Source organism: Anarhichas minor, unplaced genomic scaffold (assembly GCF_050575085.1).
Source record: "Anarhichas minor isolate MPS153535 unplaced genomic scaffold, ASM5057508v1 ptg000071l, whole genome shotgun sequence".
NCBI lineage: Eukaryota > Metazoa > Chordata > Actinopteri > Perciformes > Anarhichadidae > Anarhichas > Anarhichas minor.
The window spans coordinates 5,626,739-5,646,780 of NW_027466517.1; the positions used below are offsets into that span (position 1 = coordinate 5,626,739).

A 20,042-nucleotide genomic window follows, 5' to 3' on the forward strand; every position below is an offset into this window, starting at 1 on the left:
GTTCTGCCCATGATTCATGAACTAGCAGAGCCGGGGATTGAACCGCTGTTCCTCTGATTGAAGGAGGACCCTGCTCTACCACTGAGTCTTCATGTGTCCGTCCTGTGATAGTTTTTATGACCTGTCAGCTGAGATCGGCTCCAGTCCCACCCTGAACAGGATAAGCGGTTAAAAGTAATGGATGGATGGATTCCAGTTCAAAGAACTGTTCACTAAGTACAAGCCCCGCCCGCATGCAACGCACCTCGAACTCCTCCCACTCTCAGCCACTGAACAGCTACAACTACTTTTCACACGACTTTTGTTTTTACTCTGTTATGGATGCAACTTAAATGTCGCAAAGTACAACACTTGAGATAAAAAGTAAAAATAAAATGCCCTTTAAAAAAACAAAATACCCAAGTGAGTATCCAAGAAAGAAGACAGCTGATCTGTATCTGTAAATAATAAGGTGAATGAACATAAATACAATCGGTCTTTGAAACATAGTGTCTTAAAACAAGTTACGTTTCTATTATAGAAACAAATGCTGTGTTTGGCTGCCAGATCAAATGAATTCAAGCAGTTGATTATTCAGATATTGTATATATGCATGCAGGCACATCTTCACAAACGTTAGATTCATACATCATGCTGCGTTACCATTTGTCTCCGATTCATGTTTCCACATATTGCAGTTTGAATGAGAAAGTTGGTTGTAGATGAGAACACTGTAGAGTTTTCAGCAGAAGGCGCCGTTACACCATCTACCTCCTTATCCATGTTCTCTACCGACTCCTTTACAACCTTCAGTCATCCTGACAAACTGTCCATCGTTGGTAGAACCGGCTGTTCTTGGTCAAAGATATCCATCGTCTGACCACATCCACCATTCTGATCCATGCTCCATTATACATATCAAGAGAGGCAACAAAGCAAATGTTACTTTTCCACTTTTTATTTGATATTGTTCTGTCATTTACATTTCCAGTGATGAAAGTGTTCTCTTTACTCTTCGGTTTGATAGCTTGATGTTTCTGCAGCCTTATCTTCAAACTAGATTAGAAGTTTATAGAACAGGATTGAGATCTATCCGCCGGCTGAATGCACTCGTTACTGAACACAGCTCCTCCTTTGACGTGATTCAGTTGGTTTACGTCTGCTGCTGTATGAACACTGGATCGTCTGCCTACAAGGTGTAACATTTCATCAGCTTATTAGCAGAACTATGTAGATGTTTGACAGATTCTATATGGAATATATGCAACAATTCATAAACATAACACATTATCAGAATGATTGTTGAACTTGACCAGTAGTTCAAAATAATCCGTTTAAAATCTACAAACGGTTGAACCTCAAGTTATACATTGATTCAATGTTACAAATACTCTCAAATAAAGTGCTACTGATCATTTCTTATGTTCGTTCTTTTATGTGAAACTTTTATTGCTGCAGAACAATAAAAAAAACAGTAAATGTAATTTCCTTCCACCGAGAGTGATGTCATGTGAAACGTGTCGTAAGCAGAAGTAAAGTAATGAGACAAACATCACGTTTGTTTTCCAGAATATGGATATGAAGTGTTTATTCTGTCTTCTGTTGACAAAGAAAAAGAACTTTACAAAGTAACAATTCAACACCAGACTCAACTGTTTTTATACGGTCTTACCAAAGCCTGCAGAGATCTGACAATGAGGGGGGGGGGGGGGGGGGGGGCTACGATAGCATGTTAACAGGGTTGGCTCAGTTGTGGAGCTTCCTTCTTCAACATGGAATGTTGATGTGGAATGAGCCGATGAAGACGTACAGCGGATCAGACAACACATGGGACACGCACCTCATCAGGACCGATGTGTCACACAGCCGGGGGGGGGTGGTGGTAAATGAATTTAGCTTGTCCTTATTTTAGTTCATATAAAGCACTCAGGACATTGTTTGGAAAAGGTCTCTGGCTTTGGTTCAGCCTCCATCAAAGTTTACAACACCGACGCTGCCGACAGTGGAGCCCAACGGATACTGATGAATAAATCTGATAATATGTCAACGTCTTTCTCCAACACAAGTGAGCTGGAGGCTTCAATGCTGACCTGGGAAATAACAGTTTGACAATAACACAATTCTTAGCAGGAGCTTAACTTACTGGAATTATTTTCTGGAGCTTTCAGCCACACCTCATGGTCCTCATCAGCAGATGGTTTGTGTTCAGTTGCAATGATTATCTAGAGCCGGACTAAAACTGGTATCTACTGTATCCACTGATGGTTACAAAAACCTAAACATGTGGGACACTTAACAGCCAAACAACAAACCATGTGTCGGAGCAATATGTAAGACATGTTGGGACAACTCATTCTTGGGTTCTCACCTAGCTGGTAGCTGTTCTGGAGCTTTTCAGCTGCATCACATGATCTTCCTCAGCAGATGCCCTGTTGTGAATACTAAATGTTGAACATGTAGTATTTTAAAGACTTGACTGAGAAGTTGAGATGAAGAGACTGCTGCGGAAGATTTGATTTAAACCGAAAGCGCCAGAACCGCTACTGAAGGACATTGCTGTGCGATGTTTTTGCCAAGTTCTTCAAACACATCTTTATGACTCAAGTTCTAGTTGTTGGTTACTGTATACAGCGATCAGAGGATTTATTGGCTCTACTTTCATCATCTTATTAAACAAACCATTTGCAGATGGAGGCCAGCGCTCCCCGTGTGAACACCTTGTGATTCTTATCTTAAACAGAGATTCTTCAGCCATCTGGAACATTTACTGGATGCACATTGTTCTCCATCTACCGGCACGCACGCAAATACCGATACACGATTTATCAGTCAAGTTGTACTAATTAACATTTTTGAGAGTCAAAGACAAAAAATGTCATACAATGCCATAATGATGAACGTGATGTAAAACACTGGAACCCGTCCGATCACCAACATGGACGTCATGCAGTAACCGCAGCGCTGCTCACAGAAGCAAAGCGGCTGCCTGCCTGCTCTGGTCATCATGCAAATGGAGACCAGATGGAAGTCACATTGTGTGTGTGTGTGTGCGTGTGTGTGTGTGCGTGCGCAGGCTGGGCCATGCAGATTGACGGCTATAGGAGAGGACGGTGGATTGAGCCTCAAAGCTTCAACAGGTTGTGCTTGAACTTGTTGATGACAGAAGGAGATGTGCTTGTGTTCATTATTATTTTGTTTTCTGGAGGACAGAGACATTCGGTTCGTATTTTGTGTGAAATGAGATGAAAGCTCAGCTCAGTCTAGGGTGGAGCCGTACACTCATCGGATGTGTTGGATTCTTGTTTCACACTCGGGGACAAAACGTCTGTAATCTCTTCAGTCAATATGTAAAGTGAAAAAGAAAAAAAAGAACTCAAGGCACAAACAAATACTACAACATGGAATACAGTAGTGTTTAGGGCTCTCACACACTTTAGAGACTTTAGATGTGAAGAAAAGGGGCTGCAGGGATGGGCGGAGTCAACTCCCCTCCTCCTGGCCGAGGACGAACACCAACTATTGAGAAAACTGATCCGAGACCCCGTTTAGCACTCTACTGGACCGGAGCTTTGTCTTCAGCCAACCAAACGAGATACCAAGCAGATCAACTAGACAACACTGACCCCGTCGTCACACCATCCAACACTCACAAGCTGCTCTCTGAGTTGTGCTGTTTTTTTTGCAATTGCCATAACAGAGAAAGTGGTACTTGATTGAGCAGCTGTGCTGAACCATAAGCACATTGTCTGCTTTAGACTTTCAGCAGATAACTACACACCGTTAACTACATTAGACACATCATTCAAAGCTAAAAGCCTGCGCCTTGTTTGCTAAATGCTGCGATTGAAATACGACACTTATCAATGGCCTGCACCCAGAATGCACCTGTGAAAAACATCTGTAACCAATTAGATCACTTGAACTCAGGTGTGCTCTTTGGTGGGAGGACGTCACTGTGTCTGATGCCGAGTATTGAGAATAAACACATTGACTGCGTGTGTTCACATACGTGTTCACATACGTGTTCTATGTTTACAGCATGCTACAAATGAAACCTTTGTGTGAAGAGTTGAGATGTTGCACAAATATCATTTTTAGAAAAGTTGATATAGTTTTGAATGACGCGTTTGATTTTGAAAGTGATGAAAGATATGGTGTGTATGTTTTTGTTTGTAGAGTTTTGACAATAAGCGCCCTTGTTTCGGAACTTGTGTTTCAGCAATTGCAAAAAAAAAACCTATGAAGAGAGAGAAGAGAATGAAGTAAACCTTCTGGCCTCATGGACTAAACTGTCCCAGTCTGAATCCACCCAACCAGCCGATCACCAGGAGTCAGGCACACTCCAGCTTACTGCTGCCGTCAGATCACAGCCACTCACCTATGAACAGCATATGCTAACATGTGATGCTAAGCTAAGAAAAGGGACCCATCTGCTAAACCAGAGTTAAAGCTCTGCTGTGACGGGAGGTTGAGCCTTAAACTCTGTAAGCACATACAGGTTGCTATGACGGTCCAGCGTGGCTTGAAGACGGCCTTCACCAGAACACTCCAGATGTTACCTAGAAGTCTTGAAAAAACTATTTAAAAGCTGGATGTTTTCATTTAGTTTAGTGTTTGTTCAACATGAAACGCATTGACTTTATCAAGACTCTTCTCCGTTCTTTGGGTTACACGTTGACTGTGGAGCACGAGAGGACTGAAGGTCCACACGGCGGGCAACTGATGGACAGATGGTCCTTTTTTGAGAGTATTCCTTTAAACTCTTCCATTCTCAAATTAGTCTCAGATTAACTTTGTCCATCAACTAATTGATTAATCGACAAATTGTTTCCTCTCTGAACAGAAACAGCATCCTCCACCTGCTGCCTTTAAACATGTATGTTTAGCAATAAAGTTCAGACCGAACCAGAACCCATCTCACAAGGAGGACCATTTACTAGCTACTCTAGAGCTTTCAATCACTTCATCAGCAGCCGGGTTTTAGATCTGCTATCTATCCATCTAGAACTCCACGGCAACGGGGCAAACTCCATCTGTTGATGAAGACCATGTGATATGATCAAAAGCTCCAGAACAGCTAATAAATAGACCTCATGGAGCCTTAAAAAAAAGACACTCATGACAGCATAACTCTGCACAGCACACAGCTATCGTGGTGCCTGTAGGTACGTGTCTGTCAGTGTAGACACGGTCCCTGCAGCAGTCACACGGAGACCCTGTAGCTCTGAGGTTCTTACATGTCTTTGGTCACCAACGCCTCACAGTGAAATGAAGGACCACAGCTCGGCACAGTGTATAGGGGCCTCTAATGCAGCAAGCATCAGGATGAAACAGTGTGACAGAAGATACGGTCTTGGTTGTGACTCCAACATCTCAGTGTCCACACAACTACTCATTGTCAAATTCAAAAGCTAGAGGTGCTAACAGTGAACACCAAAACATCTGCCTACACATCTCTCTATCTTTATAGTGCTCAAAGCTTGAAGGAAATTGAACTTTTCACAGCGCGTGCCATTCAAGAACAGCAGTTCTCTCATTCTGGCCCTTCTGATAAGAACACTACGGTCCAGACACACAGCATCCAGCCCAACCCCACGCTCCAGCGCATGGTACAGTACAATGAACAGCTTTATCACATAATCCAGCACTAAACCATCAGAATAAAAAAGATCTAAAAGTGAAAACACATCTGAGACAAAAAGGAAACATACACTCTCACATGAGCATTGGCCACGCCTCCTCCTGAGGAGCAGCGCTACTCCTTCACACAGTGCACCTCAAGAGAAGAAGAAGAAAAGCACAACAAAGGCAAAATCAAGAATATACACATCTCTAACTGATGAAATAACTTATGTTTGAAAAGAACATAAAATAAATTAAGGCATGCAAAAGATAAGGTCAAATCTTAAGATTTGGATATTTCTGTTGTTTTAAGCCAAACATCCTATATTGTTAGAAGATCTTCCTGTTCGGAAGAAACCACTCACTCTTATTAAATCCTTAGAACAAAGGTAGCTGCCAAAATAAAATTCAAACCCACTGGAATATCACTGTAATACGCCCGAGCATCTGAAGGCCCATATTTACATATTTGTGTTCTGTGTTCGAGCTTTTACGAGGCCGATATTTACATACATGTTCATGCGGATTCAGCAGCAGTGCAGCGAAAAACAAGCAGCGAACACTTGAGTGACATGGACAGGAGTGCTCCTTCGAACATCCCGAATCAAGAGAAAATAAATACCACGTATCAAAAAATAATGACAGAAACCCAATAAATGTACATCAGAAACATTAAGGTCACCCTCGCTCACATCCCTCCTGTTAACAAAGGAATACTGTGGCCTGACAAAATGATATGTATAAAACAAAGGATAGTAGAAAGTCTGTTGGCTTGTAAGGTGATGGTGATACATCAGAAGTGAAGCGGTGCGGCGCCGAGCAGAGGGAGCTGTGGTTCTGCCACGTTAAGGCTTAGCAGCAAACATCAGAGCTGAGACGCTGCTGCTCCCTCCAGCCTCAACCAACTCACGTCAGCTCGTAGTAGTTAAGCCGGCACGGACGAAAAGACATGCAGCAACTCACCCATCGCACGCACGCACACGCGCGCGCGCACACACACACACACACACACACACAATCAACAGTTCACGTTGAGAGACTTGCCACCGCCTCTTCGTTTTTCCTCTTTTTTCTCTCCTCGGTTTGGATTTTCATCTTTTTTTCCCCTCGCTAAGGTTTCTTGGCAGCATTTGGTGGTGCACCTCTTCACCCCTCCCTCTCCTCTCGTCCACCTGGAGCCGGGGGTGTGGAGGAGGGGCAGTTCAGTAGTCTGCGATGGGGGCGAGCTCGGGGCTCAGGTCCACCGTGATGTTCTTATAGAGGCTGCTGAGGGACGTGTGGGGGCTGTAATGGAGGTTGTTGAGGCCGTCCAAGTGTTGCCGCTCTTTGGAGTACCTCAGCAGTTTATACCTGCAGACACAGTCACACACTCCGATCAATGGTGTCCACTCCGTATGCCCCGCCCCTACTGTCCTACAGGACGGACACTGTGGCTTCAGGAGTAACCAATGGGCTTGGAGCTCACAAACAAGTTTCATTAAAAACTAAATGGCTCAATGCTCAATGCTTGTTGGGGACTATTTTCATCAGTGGATTAATACACATTAGGTGTTCTAGCACATATTTGTGGCGGTAAGTAGCGATGAGACACCAGTTTGATGTCTCACTGTGTGGAAGAGATCAGGCTCGACTTAAACATGGCTTTCCTAACTTTGTAAAACAAAAGGCAACAAATAAAGACATAGATAGAATGTACTTAATTGTTATTTATTATGATAGTAAAAGAAAATGAAAAGAGAGAATAATAAAATAGTATGTGATTACAGATGGGCCTATTCACTGATGCAGCTATCTGAGTGTGAGTGCATCTCTAGATGTGAGGCCACACTCGGTATGAATGGAGCTCTACGGCACAGAGCAGGAAGAGATGTCAGGCTGTGGTACTGATCGGACCTTTCATTGATTTCATGACCAAAAGAAGAAATGTCACCAGCCCACTTTAAGGATCACTTATGTGCTACCCTCCTGTGACTCTAGAGGAAGTTCCATGTATTCACTGAGAGAAGGAACAACAACAAACAAGGACAAGCCCTGGAGCCAGTATCTAGTGACGATAGATGAAAGAAGTTGGTGTAGTTTGGACACGCGACACTCCGTTCAGTATTCATTTGAATGAAGACGCAAACAGCGCTTTGTTGAAAGGTGGGGGCGGGCCCTCAGGGCTCTGTGGAGTGAGTCCAGCATGTGGTCTGTAGCGGTTCACTGTTGCTGCTGGATATAGTAACATGACAACCACACTCCTCTGCCCTCCCCAGGCGTAAACAAGTGACCACTGCACTAGTAGTTCACATGAAAGTCTTCTTTAAAACAGAGACCTCGTTGAAGATCGGAGACAAAAAAGCGGTCTTACCTCCCGAGGAACTGCACCTCTCCTCTGTGGTGGTGAGGGATGGACTTGTACTTGCCGATCTCTCCCTCTGGTCGCGTGACATTCAGACCAGCATAGTGAACCCTGAGGAGAACCAGCACAGGACCAGTATGAGTCAACCCACTGTGCTTCAGTTTGTCTACCAACAATCTGCTGATGGAAGCATGATGAAGATCTACTTGCAGGTAGTTGCAGTACCACATACCAGAGTAGTACTAGTAGTACTAAATCACTGAACTGATACTTAATGTGGGGAGAAGATGAATCTCAAAATGTTGGCGCAAGTATTTATAAAGAGTGTGAGAGGAGGATCAAGTCAAGCACTTGATCACCTTTCCTAACAGACTGTAGGGAGCCCCTCACATAGCTCTGCAGGAGACGGGGGGCAGACACAGGAACACATACTGAGGTAAAGGGTTTTAAGGATCCTTTGACAAAAACAGAATCATTTTTGAGGCAGAACATGAGCTCGCTCCTCAGAAACGCAGAACTTCAGCTGTGGCACAGCGACCATTCTGTCGGATCCGACAACTTCAACCTTCATAAAGCAAACTGTTTACTGCCAGTTACTCTCTCAGCTAAAGCCTCGGAGGGACTCTGACGTTAAATAGAGAAGAGACACCATCTGTGTTTCGATTGGTTCCATACAAGTCTCACTTTCACAATATAATTCTTACTGCCACCGGGTCGCGGTCTCTCGGGACCATGAAGGTTCTATTCTTTACTAGTTTTACCAGCATTCATCATGACACGAGATCCAGACTTCTAGTTCAAACTGGGATTCTTACAGTTGTTGTGCTTTAGTAGCCATGTTGCTAACACGATGAACCAGGAACAAACCCCAACAAGGAAGCCAGGACCAGCCAGAAACAAACGCATCGACATTTATTTTACTGAGACAAAAGGAACACACATCTAGGATTCATTCGCCATCTTTCAATTCAACTGTAAAGTGAACTTTGAGCAAACTATTCAAATCTGGCACAAAAGAGACAAGAGAGGCGTTGGCTCTTTAGGCTACATGAGACTGTAATCCACCAGTGAACAGAGCAGAAGAAGTAGAGGTTGTGAACCAGAAACTGAACACGCCTCTTTGACCGTCTACGAGAGAGAGGTCTTCAGAGATGAGTTGAACTGCTCGAGTTGTAATAGTTCTCTCATGTCAGCTAGTATTTCATGTTGCTCTCTGTATGGCAGCACGTTATGGAATAACCAGGAACAGGTCATCAGTTGTGCGAGTCAAATGATTGTGCGTGTCTGTATTTGACAAAAGGTGTTTCCATAATACAGTTAGTGCAACAACCCTTATCAACAAAGGACAAACACTTTATGTCAAATGTTTCCATATGGCTGTTCTACTTCAAAATGTGCATCAGAATACATGTCTGCTTTCTATATCTACAGCGGTGAAAACAATAGAGTCACTTGTAAACACTAGGGGGGGGGGTCTAATACTAGTGTGCAGATACCTTCAGTAGGTCACCATGGACACCACAGTGAGTGGTCTGCTGTGGACTACATTCACAAACACAATAGAACATGTTGCTAGTGAGAAACTTCCATCGTTAAACGACTGCTCCACAGACTCAGCAGCTCGCTCCTAGGACCATGTGGGACCATGTGGGACCATGTGGGACCATGTGGGACCATGTGGGACTGGAATGTGAAGCAGACATCAGAGAGAAACTAGTGCGTCAGAAGGTGAAGAGCAGCAGACAGTGGAGACTCTTATACTAGTATGTTCTGTAAGTCCATCAATGCACAACCGTCTGCATCACCATGCATCTTAGAATCATCTCTAGTGAGCTCCCCACCTTCAGATTCTATTACTTTTGAATCTTGTAGTGTTCAGACTCAAGTGACATCACTCGAGGACATTTATCAGGCTTCACAGTGCCCTTATATGACTGTCTCCCCACACATGCAGTAGTTCACCACAACACCTGGAAACACACACTGATGGGAAAAACAGTTTCCCTTCATCTTCAAAAAGCTGAGCTTGGTCTTTGTTCATCCTCCTGGCCATGGCCACCATCATCCTTCAATAATAACAATGATAGTAGAATACTCTTTAATAATGATACCTTTGTTTCTGAGGAGAGCCTGCTTCAAGCCCATTGTCAGGTCACTTGTGGACCATCAAGAGGAGACAAAGCTGCTGCTGTCTGCACAGCTGGATGTGAAGCCCCTCCTTCCTCAACGGCTTCCCAAACTACAACACAACCACCTGAGTGACTCAATGAAGGGTTCTGGTTACTTCTCTTTAGTACACTCACCTGTTCCACAAGTCATCATCCTCTCCTCCCCAGCCCCAGAATGCATTGGGAAAGCCATTGATCTTGCGGAACTGCTCCACAGTGAGTCCGCTCACACCACCAAAGAACTCGCTGTACGGAAGACTGGAAACAACACAAAAATGGATCATATATATTATATTATATATACATAACATGGATCTAAGTGATCTGGATCATTCACCACATGTCCAAATATTTCATGCTTCAACTCTCATGTCTGTTTGTCAACACTGTAGAAGAATATCTGCACGTGTTTCACACACAGTTCATTTATACTCTACACATTCTCAACGCTGACGACACACTCACATGTACATGTATTTGTCCAGCTTGGCAGCGAAGTGACGTGGCATCTGACCACAGCCGTAGTAGTTTCGGTCGTTCTCAGGGATGTGGTCCACGTCATGGAAGACCAAGCAGTCCCAGTCCAAGTCCTTCATGGCCTCCAGGAAGCCCACGTTGAACAGCATGGCTCTGTTGAAGGGCTGGCTCCCACTCTATACACACACACACACACACACACACACACACACACACACACACACACACACACACACACACACACACACACACACACACACACACACACACACACACACACACACACACACACACACACACACACACACACACACACACACACACACACACACACACACACACACACACACACACACACACACACACACACACACACACACACACACGCACGCACACACGCACACACACACGCACACGCACACGCACAGTGAGCCTGGTACTTGGATGTCATGTACTTGTGTGTAATGTCAGTGACCTCCTTCACAATCCACACAGCCTGAGAACAGTTTCATTCAGCTAAACTGCACTGATAGAACATAATTGAGAGTTTGGTTTCACTTCACAGACTTTACTGTTTTTCTCTCATTTACTGCCACACTACGTTCTCTCGTCTATGTTGGTGTTTCGCTGAGGAAGAGACACACACGCACACACACACGCACACACACACTGTCGCAACACACACTAGCTACTCTGTTTCAACAATGTTAGACTGAAAAAAACATGCATGCAGGTGGAAAAAGATTCACATCTCTAGTAGATTGCAAAAATACATACAACATACACAGCAGTACACACTCACAGTACCTGTTCGATGACGTAGAAGGCAAACTGCAGCCGCTGTCTCTGCAGCATGGGGATGAGGTGTTGGAAGAGGATGGGCAGATGTTCATGGCGGTTTCTAAATGGAATCAGGATGGCCACCTACAGGACCAGCATGAGTTAGATCCATCTGGTTTCTAGGTTTGGTTGTTTTCCCAGAAGAATGTATTCTGCATAACTGACATAATACTTGATATACATTACATAGGACTGTACTTTTGTTTAGAGGATATAAAATGAGTAGACTGCATGAACCCACCTTCCAACGAGGTCTACAGTCCTTTGGTTTCCAATGGCCTCCGAAGTCAATGTCAAAAAACTTGGAGAACTTGAGTTCTATCTCCTCCATAGGGATCTCCGTCATGTTCACTTCCATAAGGCCCTCTGTGGAGAGGGAGAGATTATTCCACTGATACATCAACATTACTTGCTTCTGCAAGTGTCGGCACTTTGCAAAACAAATCGGAATCAGCAGGTCATACTTAAAAAAAAGAAAAATCTGAATTGGACAACACATTAGCAATTGGTGCATCTTTACTTTCAAGCAGCCAAACTAGTATCGGGAGTTTCCTTCCCACCCTGAGCATCACATAAGAGCTAAATGGCCTGCCGTGTGAATATGTGAATGGACCCTCTAAGACAACTCTTTGTCTCTACTCACTCATAGAAGGTAATCGCTGTGGGCAGGCCAGGTTCTGGGCGTAGGTGAAGTTCTCAGGGAGGTACGTGGTTGGCTGCACCAGGTATTCACTGGAGTTACTGCCGTCAGGATAGTCTGCAGCAGAAAGCACCAACGTCAGTTACAATACTTCAAACCACACCATCTACATCCAATGATAGAGCTCAACGTTCACTTGTTGGTCATTATGACCACATGTCTATTTACTTCTTTTTGTAGGCTGTAGATAGAGTTTTCTCCAAGTGACTGTAAATTGATACTGCAGCACAATTACCTCACTTACAAAATACTTCTCTGTAGATGTTGGGAATATTACCATATTGTCATGGAGTTTTAGCACACAATCACATACTTCAGAGGTGAAAGGTACAGATTTGACGTAGCAGCCTCCTCCTCCTCCTCCTCCTCCTCCTCCTCCTCACGTCACACTGAAGCTAGTGAGTTACATGCAGCCGCTTTATTACACCATCTATTCATCTGGTGTTTATTACAACACAAGTTATTCTCTTTTTTCCAGAGGATATAATAATAATAATAATACATTTTATTTATTGAGCGCTTTTCATAATTCTCAAAGACACTTTACATTAAAATCATCATATAAAAGAAAGCTATACACCAACACTGTAAAACACATAATATCGGTCACACCTTAAAAGCAGTTCTGAATAGGTGGGTTTGATTTGTGATTCGAACATGGAGAGGTCGGTGCAGTCTGGGATGTGTTTGAGGAGGGAGATCCAGAGGGAGGGGGCAGCTATGGAGAAGGCTCTGTCACCCCATGTCCATGTCCGGTGCTTGGTCCTGAGCGGAAGGGACAAGAGGCCTCAGAGGAGCGGAGCCGACGGGATGGAGTGTGGTGGTGGAGCAGGTCGGTGAGGTAGGAGGGGGCCTGATTGTGGAGGGCTTTATGAGTGAGGAGAAGGACTTTGTATTGGATTCGTTGTTGGACGGGGAGCCAGTGGAGGTTCTGGAGAACAGGGGTGATGTGGTCGCGGGTGTGGGTGAGCAGGCGAGCAGCAGAGTTCTGGATGTACTGGAGTTTATTTAGGATTTTGGATGATGTGCCGTGAAGAATGCTGTTGCAGTAATATACGGTATCACAAACACTACTACTGGTCAACTAGTGGCTCACAGTATTGAGATACTTCCATCTACCCTCTCCATCATGCTTCTTTTGAAATAAATAATTGATCCCCTGTGTTTAACCTTTAACCTTGATGTTATTTATAGAGAAACTGAAAAAGATCAACATTACTGCCTGAGATACATTCAGGACAGCTCTTTGTTGTGTTGAGGGTGTTTTGTAGATGAGGCACTTTATGTAGTACTAAATCACAGTTGGATAACCGGCTTGCTTTTTGTGGTTGTAAATATAACTTTCGGGCATAATTCCATTGCTTCCATTTTAGTAATACACAGACAGAGAGAGAAAGAGACAGCAAGGGCCCTGCAAGCCTCAAACAGCTGTTTCTATGCACCTCCCGCTGCTGATTTTGACAGATTCATTCATAAATTCAAAACATATTCAGCACTCCGATTGATAAATGTAGTCTTTGATTTTGAAACGCTTGTTATTTAGCCTTTCTGTGGCCGTCCAGTAAATTTGTATAGCGCAACTTAGTCTACATGGTGATTTATTCACACACAGAGGAGATATTTATACAGATCAGGATTTATTGGGAGAAAGCAGGCAGTTCTAAGGAGAATCAGACATTCAGAACCCCTGGATAGTCAGAATGGAATCATCCATTGTTTCATGAACACATTTCTTCGTCAAATCCGGCTCCTTAGATGGAACTGTAGTAGTGGACTACCCAGGGTCACTCCTATTTAAGCCAACCCCCCTATAGTAAGAAGTGATTGTATGTGACTTACCCGTCCCGTTGAGCGTACTGTTCTTGTTGGTGTACAATCGAATCATCTGGCCGATGGTCCTCACATTGTCCCTCAACATGATGCCCTGAGCCTGCACCATGAAGAAGTACGTGTTGGCTGACAGAAAGACAGGGAAAAGAAGTTGGTCATTGGTTTGACTTATCGCATTAAATACACTCCAGTACATTAGCTTAGCGTAGCACCGTAGACACGGCTGTTACATGGCCTCACTTATTGTACAACATGACTTAACATGTACAGGTTACTGTTTCAGTCACAACAACTAACTCATCTGCAGCTAGAAATACTGAATGTCATTCAACATGAATCAACAGTTAAAGAAATATTAGAAGCTCAATGCTGTTTAAAGTGACAGGTGCGCTGACTTCCAAGCATGACGTATTGTAACTGTGTGACAGTAACTATCTCAGTTGTCTAGAGAACATCCACCGGAGCTGTTCAGGACCACAACCTGTTTTCTAGTTCTTTACCCTACACATTTAAAGATACACTGAGTTAAGGAATTCTGCTCAACAAACACAATTTAAGTTTCTTCAATATGTCCGTTCGGTTTGCATCGTTGTTTCCCAAAGTCCCAAAATGATGGGAAGAATGCAGTGGTGTAAGGTCTAGGCCAGAGTTAGATTGAAACAGACTAAACGTTGGCTTGTGAAACACCTGTTCTTCTCCTACAATGACAAGTCAAAAAGTCTGCTGTGGGAAAAGTGTATCACACACACTCACAGGTTAACCAGTGATTGAAATGTGTGAAACTACACCAACCAGCAACAAAAAGACAACAGAGTGAACGTATTCATGATGCTTCTCAAAACCCAGCAGTGGCTGAAATCCCTCCCAGAGTGTGATGGTATCGTTCCTCTGAGCCCCACAAACCAAACTGAGTCAGATCGACCAAACTCCTAATTGCACAAACTTGTTGTAAATCACTCGTTTCACCTCAATAATCGCCGCACGTTTGTGAGGTTAGATCATGAGCAGAACCAACACCATCCAACTGCTGTAAGGGTTAGTCGACATGAAGCACACAGATGGACAACACAACATTTCTCTTACAGGTGATGACTATCAGGGCTCATAACAACAAAACACATTGTTTGGCTCTCTGTAAACGAGTGAAGAGAAGAACAGAAGAAGGCATTAAAAGCTTCTATGTGCCACTAAAGAACAGATGTGTGTGTAGAGACGCCCTAAACAAGCTACTTGTAATCAGACTGCAGGGCTGATAGATTCAGCTTCTATTGGTTCTCTGTCCCACCAAACACATCCTCCCTCCTTCATGAGGATACAAGAGCTTCTGAAAGCAAAGCTTCACCATAGAAACCATTTGCATTTTCAACGAGTGTTTGGGAGTTTGAACAGGATGACACTCCCTCACTAGTGAGTTTAAAGAGTTGCCATGTCACAGGCTATGCATTAAGGTTGTGCTGATAGCCCATGCCTTTGCCAAAGTCAACAGGATATAATATGGCTTCATTTTCCAATGATGCATCAAATTATCATTATTAGCATAGCTTTGGCAAATAGAGCAAACTAAATATAGAGGACAAATACACTACCACAGTAATGACATGTAGCTGCCCTGCTCATTGGTTTGTCACTACAATAGTCCAACACACCCACAGAGTTTAAGGGGATAGCCACCACGGTATCTCTGCAGGGTAACACAGTGTACATCGTCATAACCCTAATGTCAGTCTTCCTATTGGCCAGTGCACCAGTTTCAGTGTAAACAAGTCAACAGGAGCGTGTTTGGGGCTGATAAGCGTCCTATCACAGAGCAGCCAGGCGGTCTCTGCTGGGGAGCAGGTGACAGGGTTCACAACAAAACAGGCCCAGCAGCAGAGGATGCTGCCCTGTTCAGCCTGACAATCAGCTGATGAGTACAGTCAAAAGGTTTGCTTCAACAATCCCTGACACCAGAACAGCATCATCCTCGGCTCAGGGTTAAAAAAAAAGAAGGCTAAATTGCTTATCAATATGTTCTCCGCTCCCCAACGGCACACATGCTTGAGAAGTCACAATTAGTCACAGGGAAGGCAGAACAAGCAAAGCATGAAATGACTGTCCTGAGTTCTCAAATGTAATCCTGGGCAGGATGTTGAATGGAGCGAGGAGCACAGCGAGCGGCGCATAGTATATTACTTATATACACACACCATGTAGAGCAGTCAGAGACATGCTGGAGGCTACAGCACATTCGGAGTTCTGCAACAAGCTAGCATTCACAGAGGACGCCTGAGTCCATTCACACCACCTGCTGTTTCACACACAGCTCGAGCTAAAGAGTTTCCTGTACGGCTTGCATGCGTCACCTACACCGTACCTAGCTAGCTACAGCAATGAACTGCGGCCATTATAAAACCACGTGCAAAGTGCAGATGTGTGACAACGAAAACCCCAGTACAAGCAGTCTGAGCAACGTGTTGGGCCAGCCGAGCCTTCAGCTCCAATGCTCTCCGTCATCGAGTCTCCACATTCGTTCTGCTGCTCCACTCAGACATTCAGTCTGCATGTCTCTACATTACACCGAGCTGCAATAAAACAGCACGGATGTTGTCAATATTTCATATCTGTGGAGTCATGGGTTCCCGTCATGCAAACTTCATCCTTTCAACTTTAAAAAAGCTACAACCTGTGGCCTCTGCGGCTAAAATGACAATTCTCAAAAGGCAAGGTTGGAAATCTTCGTCAAAACACTTTTTGTTGGAATTCTCGTAACATGGCGACAGAAATCAATGAATGAAATCCTGTGAGTACCAACAGTAGCCATGATGGTTGTTTACATTTATAATGATCATTTTGGGGGAGTGGCTTCGGAGGGAGGGGCGGGCCATCAGTATTGCCAACTTGGCCCCTTTCTTGCTAGATTTAGCGACTGTTGGAGCTAGTGCTGCTAGCTCCTCTCATTGCAGAGAGTTGGCAACACTGGGCTGGGTCTGTCTGTTGGATGACTTTTACTCTGGCCAGTTTCTCAAGGATACCAACCCTACTACAAGTTGTGCAAGAGTTCATACACAACACAAGTTATAATTGTCTTTGTGAGATCTTTATTTCAGTAGCATGTTGAATATGTTGCCATATAAGTGTAATTGGCAGAGTATTAAAATACATAAGGGTAGTTTCACTTCTTCCACCTTTGGTAATAAACACCAATACAATTCTGCCTTACATGTGGAGGTCCAAATCACATAAACACCAGAGATTTACTTCACTTACTTTGTCGAAAGCAATTCAACAAAAGAAGCAAAAATATAACACCTCATCCACACCAACTAATACACTAACTGTAGAACACAAAGCCTTCCCGTCTCATCTCCGTACAATCAGCTGGTGCTCTGACAAACAGAAGTCTTCAATGAACTCTCTCAGATCTGCCTTTCCTCACAAGCATGTCGACCACTGATCGGCAGTCACACACACACACACACACACACACACACACACACACACACACACACACACACACACACACACACACACACACACACACACACACACACACACACACACACACACACACACACACACACACACACACACACAAGTAAAATGTCAAATCAACAAAAAGCGATACACACAACAAGCACACAGGAATCAGCCCAGCCCACCACTCCAGCATCGGCTTTCATGACAAAGAGGATGTACGCATTCACACCAGCAGGAAGTTATTCCTCAGTATTATTTATGGCAGATCATTTGGGGATCTAGACCAGGACACGCATCTGATTGGTCAAACGTCGGGGCTGCAATGCATTACTATACTGGATGATTATATTGCGCTATCAGGAATGGAGTCTTGTCAATTATATCACATTATAGACTTCACTTACATACAACCAGTGTACCAAGACATTTGGTAAAAATCTGAATATATAAAAATACACAGTGAGGCAGGATGAGCAGAGTTCAGTGTCTCATATTAGTTATAATATTGTATCAGATCATTCTTCACCAGCAAGACCTGTAAAATCTCTCCCATGCGGGAAACGCTGACTCGTCTTCAATAGAAATACAACACTGGACACACCTGGGGACGGTGAATACTGGGACACACCTGGGGACGGTGAATACTGGGACACACCTGGGGACGGTGAATACTGGGACACACCTGGGGACGGTGAATACTGAGACACACCTGGGGACGGTGAATACTGAGACACACCTGGGGACGGTGAATACTGGGACACACCTGGGGACGGTGAATACTGGGACACACCTGGGGACGGTGAATACTGGGACACACCTGGGGACGGTGAATACTGGGACACACCTGGGGACGGTGAATACTGAGACACACCTGGGGACGGTGAATACTGAGACACACCTGGGGACGGTGAATACTGGGACACATGTTGACACACTCGGACCAGTAGACCTGTAAAGCCCAGTCATGGACCTGTCCGACATGCCGTGTCGCTGTGTGGAGGTCGCCTGGCTACAACCCTCACATTAACAGTTCATTCATTCACAAGTCAGCTGTGCAACGCCAGCGAAAGCGCATCTCATCCAGAAATCCCACGCACAGCAGATCACACCAGATCATTCTTCCGTCCACTTGTCAGTGGGAGACGGATTTTGTTTAAAAAAAACAAAAACATCGCAAATTAGCTAGCTAGCTGAACACCACGGCCTGGTGGACCTTACAGCTGTGGGCTAGTTAGCCTATTAGCTCATCTATTTAGCGGTAGCGTGCACTGTGACAGCAGCCAGAGCGTGCTGAGCTGCGGATGATAATCCCGACATAATCCCATTAACTGTCGCCTGGTGAGGCGATTAGTGTAAACCTCCGTTAACTAACCTATTCCAGGAGCCACATAGATGAAGTAGAGACAAGTGGTGGACATGGAGAAGAAGAAGATGAAGGCCAGGAACGATCGGTTGGACATTCGCAGCAGCCGCCTCCAGTTCACCATTTTGGCTTAGGCCTGCTTCTCCTTCGCCGATATGAATCCCATACAATACTTTTTGGAGTTTAAAAAAGTCCTCTAATTGATAGACGACAGTGTCACAGGTGTGGGCATGGAACAAATGTGCACCGTCAAAGCCCAGAGATGCAGCGCGGAGAAGGCGAACGCTGGCGGTGCTAGCTGGCCTGCTTTCCCCTGCCAAGAAATTTCCAGATGGAAAAAGCAGGCCTGTAACGTTAATATCAGGCAACTGAGAGCCTCGTGGAGCACCACCGGTCGGGCATGCTGGAACCGCTATTCTACGGTAGTCGGGAGTTCAGCGCAATACTAGTTAAGTAGACTCATGGTAGTCTTCCATGCTCACGGTGTCGCCAGCGCAGCTCTGATCGCTAGCACTGAAGGTTGGTCATTGAGGGGGGCAGCACCGCTCTGCCTGCACCCACACAGGCTACTGTCGGCCGGTGCGATGTTTCCAACACGGTCGGCGCACTACTTCGTCAGACGGCGAACACGGTCCATTTCCAGTCATGCCACCGGGAGTCGGCACGCTGCTTCCGCACGATTATGGCATTCAAACGGCATAAGTGCAGGAAAATATGCGCTAGATAAAGTCAATAAAAGAGAGGGCAGGTCCGCCTCCTTCTCATTTTAATGCTGGCACTGCAGAGACCGTTTCCGGTGGGCGGAACGACCCTCCTCTCCGCGTCGCCATGGAAACTTGTGTCGGAGTGTCTTCCCTCTCCTCCCAACCAAAAGTGCAACATTTCAGCTAAAACTTAAAATTAGAGCGGTCAAACTGACATATACAATTAAATAGAGCATTATTATTATTAATACTAGAGTATTATTGATTTACTTACTTTACTGGGGCAGAAAACAGACCCCACCAATGGCAGGAAACAGTTAGGCAGTAAACGTTTTCAAGTGGTCCCTTTAGACACATCTTAACATTTGGTTTGCAAGCATTATAACATATTTTACAGTCACAGATGCTCACAGGGGAGCCACAACCTCAACTACAGAGGTGCCTGCTGATATAAAACCAAAAGCCATGACTGAATTTCATGAATGCTATGCTGCTTTAGTGCAGCCTCTAGGCTACCTTGGCTGAACTGTCAGTGTGAGAGACCAGGAATCACACACTGATA

At 44.6% G+C, this 20,042-nt stretch overlaps 1 protein-coding gene across 2 annotated transcripts; it reads right to left on the bottom strand.

The window, feature by feature from the left end:
• Window positions 1-1,536: 1,536 nt before the first annotated feature.
• Window positions 1,537-19,554, bottom strand: b4galt6 (UDP-Gal:betaGlcNAc beta 1,4- galactosyltransferase, polypeptide 6). 2 transcript variants are annotated; one of them, XM_076079261.1, is made up of 9 exons: window positions 18,786-19,554; window positions 13,967-14,083; window positions 12,071-12,184; window positions 11,669-11,793; window positions 11,395-11,511; window positions 10,576-10,763; window positions 10,246-10,368; window positions 7,952-8,053; window positions 1,537-6,951 (listed from the first exon to the last, which is right to left on the bottom strand). In XM_076079261.1, the coding sequence occupies exons 1-9, from the start codon at window positions 18,898-18,900 to the stop codon at window positions 6,804-6,806; spliced, it is 1,149 nt and encodes a 382-aa protein (XP_075935376.1). In that variant the 5' UTR covers window positions 18,901-19,554; the 3' UTR covers window positions 1,537-6,803. The 2 variants fall into 2 exon arrangements, with proteins under 2 accessions (XP_075935376.1, XP_075935377.1); XM_076079262.1 differs by lacking the exons at window positions 13,967-14,083; window positions 18,786-19,554 and adding an exon at window positions 12,405-12,424.
• Window positions 19,555-20,042: the final 488 nt, after the last annotated feature.

Excerpts from the sequence above, each read along its gene's own strand:
- b4galt6 (XM_076079261.1), bottom strand. The coding sequence starts at position 18,900 with ATGGTGAACTGGAGGCGGCTGCTGCGAATGTCCAACCGATCGTTCCTG. Across the intron at positions 11,794-12,070 it reads ACAGCGATTACCTTCTATGA|AGGGCCTTATGGAAGTGAAC; the intron begins GTGAGTAGAGAC and ends CCCTCTCCACAG. Across the intron at positions 6,952-7,951 it reads GAGGTGCAGTTCCTCGGGAG|GTATAAACTGCTGAGGTACT; the intron begins GTAAGACCGCTT and ends CTGTGTCTGCAG.